Genomic DNA, 12,460 nt, shown 5'->3' on the forward strand with positions numbered 1-12,460 from the left:
ATCTGCTACCACACACACAAACACGCAGTCACGCACACACACACACACACACACACACACACACACACACACACACACGCACACACACACACACACACGCGCCACACACAATTTTAATCTGTTCCAAATGCACACTGGTAAATGTGTTAATTCGACACCAGCTGTTGCGAATTGAAATGGGAAAGCGTTCCTACTTTTTCCTCGCCCGCGCTCGCACACACTTGCACAAACGAGTCATTATACATCATTTTACCGCACACTCTCTCTCTCTCTCTCTCTCTCTCTCTCTCTCTCTTTCTCTTTCTCTCTCTCTCTCGCTCACTCTTCCTCCCATTCACATGCCCTCATTTGGCAACACAAAAGTAGCACCAGACACTCACACCTTCGCACTTATCCCTCCTCCTTCTCCTCCTCTCTCTTTGTCCTTCCTTTCGCTACCTCTTCGCCACTTCAGTCTCTCTCAGCTCGTTGTGTGTGTGCGTGTGCAAGCACAAGCACTGCCCGGCACGACTAGAGTTTTCACAGTCTGCTTCTCACATCGCCTCCCCTGTGTGCTTTATGGTGTGGGTGTGTGTTTGTTTACAAGGCTTGTCTAGATTCCTACTGTGCGCGCTTGTACGCCTGTTTGCATAAATAAGCCCTCTCCTCGGAACCTAGCTACCGATTTCTGATGCGCGTCGCAGCTTGATGTGAAAGCGCTCCTCCTGGACAGCCTGCTCCTGATCTTTTACGAGAACTTGTCGATCTCTTTAAACACTTCCCAGTCTTTCTCCCTCTTTAGTGTATTTTTTCTCCTCTTCCCTGGAAGCCCTAACCTCCAAAGCAAGGCACATGGCATAAGAGCTAGTTGCCTTTGAGTAATCAGGGTTACATACCCTCAAGAGGGGTGCTTTAGTGTGGTTGCATTGGCCCTAGCAGCGGGTCTTGAACCGGTGATGTGTCTTTAACCTTGAGTTTACCCTGTCGCTCCAGGAGGCAGCTTGAATCCTCCTAGTTATTCTTGGTTTCCATCGATGCTGCATGTGGGTTTTGTGGTGTGTATAGGCCTATACGTGCTTGCAGGGTTTTTTGTATGGGCTCCCTACAGTGCCTAAGTCCCCCCGCCTTTCTCTGGAGGAGATCTGATTTCCCTGCTCCAGGCAAGCAGCGAGAACAAGACGGTGTGTTTGTGCGTCTGTGTGTGCTTCAGTGCGTGTCTGTGCTTTTGTGCGTGTCTGCACTCCCCTGCACGCACAACCCGGGCCAGGCAGACCTTCCCCATCTCCTTTCTGCGCTTTGAAAAACGAGGGAGGAAATCTCAGAGCAGCAGTTATTATTCATCCCTCAAAGCAAACGGGGAGGAGGCGGCGGAGGAGGGAGGGAGGGATGGATGGAGGGAGGGAGAAAGAGAGAGCCAAACGGGAGGGATGATGAGGGGGTAGGGGGGATACATTAACTCTTATCTCACTGTATTCGGCATTCTGCATCCCAGGATGCGCGCTTTCTTCCCCCCTCTCTCTCTCTCTCTCTCTCTCTCTCTCTCTCTCTCTCTCTCTCTCTCTCTCTCTCTCTCTCTCTCTCTCTCTCTCTCTCTCCTGCTTTCTCTTTCCTTTCTGCACTCCCTTGCTTCCGTTCCTGCCTCTACGCCTTGCATTCAAGGGATGTGTGTTTGTGCCTTAGTGTGTGTAGGCTGATGTGTGGTTTGTACCCTAATATCTTTTGTGGTGTTTTTTGTTTACTTGAACCATAGAGCTCCTCCGATGGTGAAATGCAGAATGCAACGTTCCAACTCTCATCTTTATTTGTCTCCAAGCCTTTTTTATTTATCTATCACCTCACATTTAATTTACTGTGTTTACTAAAATAAGTTTTGAGCATGATATAGCTTGCAGGTATGTGATTGTTTGTTTTTTTATATTCGGAGGTAGAATGATCATTACTCCTTTCTGTGTTCCTTCTTTTGCTGATCTTTGCAGGAGTGATTCTCCAGGTTTCCTTGATTGGACTTCAGGGGGTCAGGATTAGCTAAATTTGAGTATAATTTCATACACTAGAATTTAGCCCATTAAGAGAGCACATAGAATGACTGCTCTAATTATTTCCTCATTTTTCTGATGTTTTCTTGACTGTTTTTCACACTCAGATTTCAAAACTCCCTGTTAATCATAGTTGTCTGTGGTGTCAGATATCATGCCCTTTTAACACCCTGATTGCCTGTGTGATAGCTTAGCCACATCAGGCTGAGTGGCCTAGATAATATTTGGATGGATATATGACCGTGTGTGTGTGTGTGTGTGTGTGTGTGTGTGTGTGTGTGTGTGTCTGTGTCTGTGTGTGTGTCTGTGTCTGTGTCTGTGTGTCTGTGTGTGTGTGTGTGTACTTTTGCGTCTCAGGCAGCGATCGGTGTGTAACTGGAGACGGAGAGCCCCGTAACCATTTGTCTCCTGTTGAGCAGCAGCAACCCTCTGCTATTCATCCCCATTTAGCGAGACAGAGAGCTGGCCTACAGGGCTGTGTGAAGTGCAAACACACACATAGGGCAGGCATCCACGCAGAGGCTGGACACAGACACACACACACACACACACACACACACACACACAGGCTCTGGATTTAATATTGTAATGGGCCCGTACACAGTGTATATAAACAAAAATTTACATTTGCATGCATGTGAATCACTATGCAGACAAAAAATGCTCATTTTTAAACACACGTAGAATACAGGCACATGTACATTCCCATAGACGTGCAAACATGAACACACATATACAGGAAAATAAAATATATAAGTACCTATATACCTACCTGTAAGTTATATAGACATAAAAACTACATGTAGGCACATACATTCATAAACATGCCTAAAGTATTCACAAGCACATGCAAAAGTTAAAGGAGAAACTAGATAACCTGCCTCATGCACGCATTCACAGGCACGTGCAAACACAAACACATACATGGACGCATGCACGCACGCAATCACGCAAGCACGCACCCTGCTCCCCCTCCCTCTGCTCTTTCATGCACGTCTTTAAATATTCATCACTCTGGCTGCTCTGAGAGTGCCGTAAACGCTGCCTCACACTCCAGGGAATCGCTAAAGCCTACTCTATCATCTGCTCTCCCTCCCTCTCTCTCTTCCTCTCACACACACACACAAGACACACACTTCTGGCCGCAACCTCTCACAAGCGTGAACTCACGTGCACCAACACTCTAAGTCACAGCCAGTGGCATCACTGGACACACAGACACACAGCGGTACATGAATCAGGGCTCAAGGAAACATGTGCGGCATCGGACAATGAACTGATTTTTTTTGTGTGTGTGTCTGTGTGTGTGTTTATTGGCTGCTTCCAGCACAGAGGGTTGAGTGGTTTTGTGTTCCAGGAAACAGGATGTCTCTTTGTTTGGGTTTTATTCTGTTGGTGAACGTTAGCCGCTTCAGTCCCCAAGGTCTGTGTGCGCCTGTTAGTGTATGTTAGCGTGTGTGCATGCGCTTACATGTTTGTATGAGTTTTTGTTTCTGCACAACATGCCTTCCCATTTTTATGTGTGCGTGTGTTTCTTAGTGTTGACAAATTGAGCGTGCGTGCGTGTGCTGTGCATCTGTGGGTGGGGGTGAATAATGGGAGTCATACTCATAACTTGACAGTAATCCCCATGTTGACCCTATGATCAAAGTAAATCATTCACATGTCCAATACACCAAATTCCTACAGCTAGTTCACAAGTATTATAGCTTTATGCCCATTTGATAGGCTGATCACATGTTGTCACTGGACAATGAAAGGCCTGTCCTCTGTCTCTGATGTCCTCAAGGCTGCCACAAATGCACAATAGACAAGTAAACAAGCAACAGAACCTTTTAACTCAGTCAGTGAATCCACAGGTCAGGCTTTCCTCTGATTGAATGACAATCATTGTGTTTAAGTCCTTTAAAAAAAATAGTTAGCAGCCCAAGTTATTTATAACTTTGTTGTATATAATTGTTGCGAGTTAAAACTGCACACAACGGATCGTGCTTTGAAGGATTTGGATTCAATAAGTGGGTTCTATTTGGTTTAAATTCGATAAAGGGTTATCATGCCCCAAAGCATCATGAAGCATAATTAGACTTTAATGAACTCTGAATTTCTAGTTATTGTTTCCTAGTGTCTCTTTGTGGAAAATAGTTGTCTTTTTTTTCATTTTGGTGTTAAAATTGATACCTCTAATTGGACCTAAATTTATTTTTAAGTGCATTCAAATTGTCTTAATAACCCTAAAAGCTGTTTGAAAACAGGTAAGCTGTACAGTGAGTATCACCATAGCTGGTCATGCTTTTTAATTCTAGTATATAGATCCTCCCAATACAGTGCACCATAGTAGCAATGATTTATTCTCAGAAATGAATTATCCCTTTTAGTCAGAGCACTAAGGCCTTGTTATGGTACTGCAAAGCATGTGATCCGTCTGGAGGCAAAATAAGCAAAAAAAGAAGTCAGGCAGAAGAAGAAGTGCGATCAGGGTCAGGACAACTTCTCTGTCTGGCTCCCCTCCACTCTTGGAAGGGAGTTTGTGTCCAAGCTGTTACAGTACGCTTCTCTCACAGGTCTGAGGATGTTCGGCACAACAATTAAGAGGCAGACAAAAAGGTGAACTCTGATGGAGGGAGCAGGGAAATTGATGGTTGGAAAGTGGTATAGACTGGCTGGGTGGGATGTTGGAAGAGATAGGGAGAGGCAGCGGTTGAAGGCTTCTGCACAGAATCTGGAGGGTGAGCGAGAGAGAGACAGGTTCAAAGAGTGACTGACAGCATGATAGATGGAAGGTCTGAATAAGTGAGCAGGACTCGGAGACGCTGTGTGAGTACAAATGATTGACTTAATGCTTACAGGTGGCAGTAGGCTTCCACTAAAAGCTAGAAATGGCTGCTTCTATGTGTATATAAGCGTGTAAGTGTGTTTATTGTTGTTGACCGTTTGCTCCTGAGCCATACAGTATACACAATATCATCCCTGTTGTCCAACACCAGCCGGCCAACTGTGAGACTCGCTTGACTGCGCCACACACAAAACCCGACAAACACACACACAGCAGCTCAGCCAGGCATCGCCCGCAGCCACACTCTCCTTCCCACCACTGCCTCCCTCATTCATCTTTCATTAGCCCAGCTCACACAGGAGAAACAGCCCCCCTCATCCTCCACGTGCCTCCATCCATCTCTTCATCTCTCCCTTCTCTTTCTATCTAACCTCCTCGCCTTTTCCCCCCCTCCCGTCTTATCTTGGTTTCTCTAGCACGTAATCTCTTTTGTTTGTCTCGCTCATGTCTTGCAATCTGTCTTTTTGAATATCTCTCCTCCTACTCTTCCTCGCTCTCTGACTCCTCTGCTTTTTGGTCTTTTCCATTCGGCCTCACGCCTTCAGCCCTTTTCCCTCCTCTTCCTCCTCCATTGCTCTCGGCCTTCTTTCCCCTTCGCAGCCTCACTCTTGCACATTCTCACCTCTTTATCGTGTTCTCCTTTCCTCTTCTACTCTCCCTCTCTCCTTCCTGTGTGGTGCTGTTTCTCTGACACTTGTCTCGCCCCCTCCCCTCTTCCTGTCTCTCTCTCTCTCTCTCTCTCTCGCCTGCTCTTTCTTTCGTCCTTTCATTTCGCTCTCCGTCTCTCCCTCGATGGAGGGGAAAGGCTCTTGCCTCTAATTGCGGCTGTTCCGTTGCCATGGCGCGTGTTGCTCGGCACTGTGTGTGTGTGTGTGTGTGTGTGTGTGTGTGTGTGTGTGTGTGTGTGTGTGTGTGTGTGTGTGTGTGTGTGTGTGTGTGTGTGTGTGTGTGTGTGTGTGTGTGTGTGTGTGTGTGTGTGTGTGTGTGTGTGTGTGTGTGTGTGGCAGGCAGATGATTGCTTGCTGCCAGCTCTCGTTTCCCGGATGCCGATCGCATTTCTTTGCGGCAGCAGGGGGAAAAAAATGAGACGCCAGGAATAGCCCCCCTTCACGCAGACCCACTCACTCTCACCGCTGCGCTGTCAGAGAAACACACAGAAACACACACACAGGCAGACGCTCACACACACACACATTGATTGCATTTCCTCTCCACCTGACATCCTGAATGCATATGACCTAAGTTATACTGTATCTACACACCGCTACGCACATGCACAGGCAGTGTTGTGTGTTTCTGCAAGTCTGCTTGTGTCCAACTTTCTTGTTTGTGTGTGTGCGTGTGTGTGTGTTTTCTGCGTCTCTAAGGAGGTTGTGTGGGGACTCCTGATTTATTTCACCTTTAATGGGAAGTGAAATGAATGTGAGCAGCAGCTGGTCTGGTCCTCGGAGATACAGCAGTAGGCTAACCCAGAAAATAGACAGTGTCGCTCTGAAATGGTCCTTACTCCGACAAGTGCCAGGACATGCCACTCTACGCTCCACTAGCGGCACTGTTGGTTTTATTTTAGGCTGCATTTAGTCATTTAGTTGACACCATTACCCAAAAAGACTTACAGGAGTTCTCATTACAGGTTGGTCCGCAACCTTCACCAACCCAACTTGTGGTTTCTTCCCTGTCACAACTTTTAAAAGGGTAGTTGGAAGATAAATGGAGACAGATTAGTAACAAATAAACCTTGCAACCTCATGCTGCAAAAGAGGATCAGAACGGATTATAACCAGATTTGTGGACGAATCTCCATAATCATCTTCTGTGCTGTTCACCTGCAGTTCTCACTGGGTTTTAAAGGGAAGACAAATTCTCATTATGATGTGCTTGCTTAGTTCAGCAAAGTAAAACTGCCTCTAACCTGTAATTTCAAGGTGCAACGTTTTTTAAATTTATTTTTATTTTTTATTTTGATAGGACAGCAGGAGACATGAAAGGGGAGGGGGGGCAGGGATGACATGCAGCAAAGGGCCGCAGGTCGGAGTCGAACCCAGGTCCGCTGCCCGGGTTTGACTCCCACTCCACTTCTGGAAGATAGGTCAATCCTAAACGGAATAGATAAGCACCATTTTAATTTGACCTGTATGACTAACGTTACTGCCAGCCAAAGAGGTTAAGGAATCCTATACCAAAGCCCAATTTCCTCAAACAAATCCTATTTCAAGAGTGAAGAGCTGCAGACAGAGCGATGGTAAACTAATGCTATTAGCGTAAGTTCTTCTGACACTAGACACTTGTCTTTATCCATGACGTTTGGGATTGGGTCTCTTTTTCGGCCGGAAGTCCGTTATCTTTTGCTTTTTTGTGTTGAAATTTTAAACTCTGGTGTATTTGTGAGGACTATGGTTAACTGCTTTATAGATCTCTGCAAGGTAAATCCAAACAGATACAGTAGCTAGACCGTTTGTTGAACCTCGGTCTTCTGTTGCACGACTAAAACAAACGTTAAACGTACACCTTCCGCTAAAACAAGTTCTTTCCCAAGGCTATTTTGCAGCGGCTCCATGGCTCTCTCCGGCACTTAGCGCCGGCCAAGACGATTGGGGTTGGTTTAAAGAAAATACCAATAAGCCAGAGCACGTTTTTCCCCTATCCCGGAATCCTGTGCGGACTCGCCAGACCCTTCTCTACAGCGTTGTGGACAGAGAGTGTAAGAGAAGAGCATGGTGCACAGTGATGTCACACTATTGGCAACACTGTTGTGAAATGGTTATGGCAAGAAAAGTTCTGTTCAACAATTTCACTGTTACTAATGATTTCAACAAAATAATTATAACTTTAATAACTGTAGACTCTCATCCTCTGACTGTCATGAAGAGATGGGTGACTGTGGTGTATTTTGTAACTCCTTGTAACCACAATACAACAGTGTTTATATCTTTTCCTCGGATGGTTGGTTTTGTATCTTCCTTCCCTGCGGGGCACAAGTAGCTTGGGGATGAATTTTCTGACCTTGATGTCAACTACCACCGCCACTTAGTTCACTCTGCACACCCAACCCAGGACCACCGCGAACAGGGAAAACGCTGTGAGCTGTGTGTGGTTTGATTCTCTTGCTAATAGATCAATAAAAGACATTAGCGGCAGGCTAACCCGACGAGCAGCGCTAATACAGGGTTAATCCAGGGTTAATGGCTGAGCGGCATCATTCTCAGAGGCAGCCATTAGTTTGCAGCCGCACCACACAATATCAGGTTCTCCTTCTAGTCATGCCCCAGGCTCCCAGAGAGATAGGCACAGGGAGGGGAATTGAAAAGAATCGAGGATCACCCTCATGAGTCAAGATGAAAGTGAGTAACCCAGACCGATGAAACCGAATGCAAAGAAATGGGAGAGATATCGTAAGGGGGGACGCAGTGTGTGGGAAACGTGCATGGAATGAAAAAGAAGGAGAAGATTGGATGGTGAAATTGTGGTCAGGGGAAGCTGGAAACTGAGATGAGAGAAAGGGGAGAGATGCAGAGGAAGGGAGTTGAGCGCTACACTTCTCCCTGTCCTTGTAAAGTGCTGCGTGCTGTCGAGGCGGCAGCCAAGAATGTGTCAGCCCAGCCGTCTCACGCTGCCTAATGGGCTCTTAAACGCTGATATAAAGCTCACTCGCTCTTTCGCCCTCCCCTTTTCCTCTCTCTCCCCCTTTTTTTTTCTGCCTCTGCTGCTCGCTCTCATTACCTCTTGTTCTCACCCTGTCCCTCAGCCTGTCACTCACTTGTCCTCTCCCTCTCTTTCTCCCTCTTTCTGGTGCTCTGTCTATCAACCATATCTTCGTCTTTCCCCTTTTTTCCCTGTTGCTGCCTTTCTACTCCTTCTGACTTCTCCTTCATCCACTCCATCCTCCCCCCTAAAGCTCTATTGCAAGTTGTCTCTGTATTTACAACTTTTTTTTTTTTAAATTTATGGAACTCTTCATTTAAATACTTCTGTTTCTCTCTCCTTTTTCCCTCTCTCCTCCAACAGGGTCCATAATGCCTTCTACCCAAAGGATCCCTCCTTCTCGCTCACTCTGTTGCACGTCCTGTCAGCACCACTCCACGGTTTGGCCAACGCCTTTGTTTTTGGTCTGGATAGGGATTGGTGGAGCCTACTGAGCCCTACTGGCATGCAGGTACAGCAGCTGCACACATACATCTATAGCCCCGTTCAGACATGCAAATCAGTATGTAAATGTGTTTGGAAAATAACTTATTGATCATGTTTGAATCCTCAAGTAATTTTTACGTAAAAGTTGATTTGCCAATCTGACTAGGTCAGACCTGGTAACATTTCTGTAACACTTACATTTACATTATGGAGATATTTGTTTGACAACACCAATAGCACATTCACAGCATAAATATTCGCATTGCGTCATTTGCGTTCCGTCATTCATGCCGCCCCTCTTTTTGCACCTTTGCATTGATTTTGTATGTTATAGCGCCACTGAAAACACCTTGGTGTGAAGGCACCAAAAGAGTCTACAGCCATGATTGACAGAAAACGAATTGACAACAAACTTGATAAGTAGTAACTTGTCAAGGTTAAATGCCACAAATCCACCTGATTCACTATTTACTTTATTTATTTATTTACTTTACAATTTATAGAATAAGCACTTAATCAAGAATTAGCTTAAATGATAACAAATAACTGTTAGATGTAGCCCTAAAAATATTTCTAATGCATCTGTATTATGTAATCATTCTGTAAGAAGAAAAAGGTTAAGCAACACTAATACATCTTATAAGTTTAGGTTAACTGATGTGCTAATTGAACAAAACTGTCAATTTTTTCATGTTTTTAGACTTCTTTAAAGTACCTTGCTTCAGAATTTGTAATTAGACTACTTAACTTTCCAAATGGACTGGTTCCATCTGTCACAGGTGTTCATGAATCACCTACACAGGAATCTGATGCCAAAATCCCCTTATTAAAGAACGAAATTACAAATCCACAAGACTTTCATTTTTTTATCTCTTTCATAAATTGAGCTTTTAGGGAAATGTAATGAAGACAAAATTGATGTTGATGACGTTTTTTTTTTTAACCTCATCGAATTTGAACCGCAAACCTCATCAGTTGCATTTCAATAAACACCACAATCAATACAGTTTTCCACACATTTGTCTCAATCCACAAACATTTTGACAGTATCTGCGGGTATGAGCCAGAGGTGATATTGAACCACACAGAAAACGTCTCTGTGGTCTTAGTTTGCGCGCGCACACACACACACACACAAACACACACACATACACACACACACACACACAAACACACATAGTGTCACCTACTCAGTGTCACCAACCATGCTGATAACGGGTCATGAGCACAATGTGGAAGACTGGAATGTGTGGTATGACCTTCTACCCAAATGTCAATGTAGCACTGTGGTGAGTCGGGAGAGAGAGAAAAAGAGAGAGAGAGAGAGAGAGAGAGACAGAGGAGTAAAATGGAATCTCAATGTGTTCGTAAATCACAGAGAAAATGCTGTTTGTGTGTGTCAGAGAGAGAAAGACAGAGAGAGAAGGTGTGTGAGAGAGAGACAGAGAGAGAGGCGGCGTCTGTGTGTGTGTGTGTGTGTGTGTGTGTGTGTGTGTGTGTGTGTGTGTGTGTGTGTGTGTGTGTGTGTGTGTGTGTGTGTGTGTGTGTGTGTGTGTGTGTTTGTGCTCTATCGTGACTAACAGCCGGTTGTTATTCATCTTGGCATGCAACTCCCAGCAGGCCCCACACATCAGGTGTGAGATTGGCGGGGGAGAGGCGGGGTAGGGGAGAGAAGGGGGGGAGGGGGGGGGGGGTTGCAACACCGTCAAAGCATTCCTCCGTCAACACAACAATTCTGCGCTTTCGTACAAGACACCCTTACCCATCTTAACCCTGCCTCTTCTACCTTAGTCGCTGGTGCTCTCCTTCTGTTCCTCTCGCTGTTTGCCTGTGGTGCATTTACATACATTTAAAGGGATTGGCTCTGATGTTCTCAAGTCTGTCTTAAAACACTTCGCTTATGCCATGTGTTTATTGAAAGTGTTCTCATTCCCTTCTCACTGTACTCTCTATTAAAGGATCCCACCCCTGATGTGCAAACAGTGTAACTGTATTTTTGCAAGATGAAGGTGATGTATTTTATGAAAAAATTGTACACCATCACTCAGAAACTAAAGTTATGCCTAATATCCACCGCAGGGTACGATTCGGCTCGGTGCTTGACTTTCTTTTAATGGCAAGTACTTTTAGCGATTTAGTTTTCCAGTACAGATAGTACCCCCTCAATTTACGCGGGATTCTTAGCTTATTGTCAAAGAGACGCCGCCTGAAAACTGCTGTTACCTTATCTTCAACGCGACAAAAATACAGTGTGTTCTCTCGCTGGATGCTTTCATCTGCAGCCAAACAGAGGATTGTTTGTACTTCTTCAGTAGACCATGGCATGTTTTCTTAGTGCTGCCATGTTTTTTAATTTGCTCTGCAGTGTTTTAACTCTACCTTTTATGGCGTTTTTTCCATCACATGGTACCTGTTCGACTCGCCTCAAATCTACTCGCCTTTTTTGGTTTTCCATAATGCAAAAAAGTCCCTGGTACTTGTCAACAGGTACTCTTTTAGTACCACCTCCGTCAAGGTTCTAAGCAAGCTGGGGCGATACCAAAAGGTGACGTGAAAACCTGCAGACTACTGATTGGTCGGAGAGAATTGTCACTAATCACCACGTTACCATTGCTTGCCACACCTTTGTCTTTTGAAACAAAATGTGTCTTCTGGCAACAGCCACATGCAGAGAATAAAAAACGACACACCTTTGACGTTTTGTGTGTGTCGCCTTAGGGCACAGCAGTTTCCTGCGTCGTCACTATGAGAATCAATCCCACTTGCCTCACACATGAGGTGGTACTAAATCAGCAATAGAAAAATTAGGATGGGGCACTGTGGCCAAGCCGGGCTGAGTAGAGCTGGTACTAGCACTGGGTAAGCTCCATTAGCATGAGCTCAGCCTGCTTGCAACCTAGACTAAGGTGATACTAAATAAAGTGCCTGGGACTGTCCACAACTTTTACCAAAGGAAAACCAAGACAAATCACTTGCAAGTACCATGCAGTGGAAATGTGGCATTAGTGAGCTAGTAAACACGAGCCAGCCAACCAACACACATTGAACCACTTTAAGTTGGTATAATCTAGTCCATAGGTTTTCAAACTGTGAGGCAGAACTCCCAAGGGGGCACAGATGAGTTGAAATGGAGGTACGGAGGGAGAGCTGTGGGGCAAAGATACTGCAAGAGTAAAAAATTACAGACGCATGCTGGTGTTCTGAAATCAAGGCAAGGCTTGCTGATGTGGCCCGTCAGCAGTTGGAGCAGCCTATGGTGCCAATTTGATAAAATTCAGGTCCACAGTGTAGCTCACTGAGTGTGGATGTGGTCGACATAGCTGTACAGGTCTATTGTAAGTCGCCATACAAAAAACCTAAATCCCTGGATTATTTTATTGTTGTAAAACATCAGGTTAACTGCCCCTAGCTACTTCCTGCTCCATTTCAACTAAAAATGACATTGTTGGGATGGATACGTCACACACTACCGAACAACCCCCCC

At 45.2% G+C, this 12,460-nt stretch overlaps 1 protein-coding gene across 1 annotated transcript in view; it reads left to right on the forward strand.

Moving 5' to 3' along the window:
- si:dkey-100n23.5 (cyclic AMP receptor-like protein A) overlaps nucleotides 1-12,460 on the forward strand; it is a 40,697-nt gene that overhangs the window by 22,897 nt on the left and 5,340 nt on the right. Inside the window, exon 11 of the mRNA XM_034886029.1 lies at nucleotides 8,792-9,001. Within this exon, the coding sequence (XP_034741920.1) occupies nucleotides 8,792-9,001 (210 nt within the window). The remainder of the gene's footprint in view (nucleotides 1-8,791; nucleotides 9,002-12,460) is intronic.

The sequence above is a fragment of the Etheostoma cragini genome, chromosome 11 (assembly GCF_013103735.1).
Source record: "Etheostoma cragini isolate CJK2018 chromosome 11, CSU_Ecrag_1.0, whole genome shotgun sequence".
Classification (NCBI taxonomy): domain Eukaryota; kingdom Metazoa; phylum Chordata; class Actinopteri; order Perciformes; family Percidae; genus Etheostoma; species Etheostoma cragini.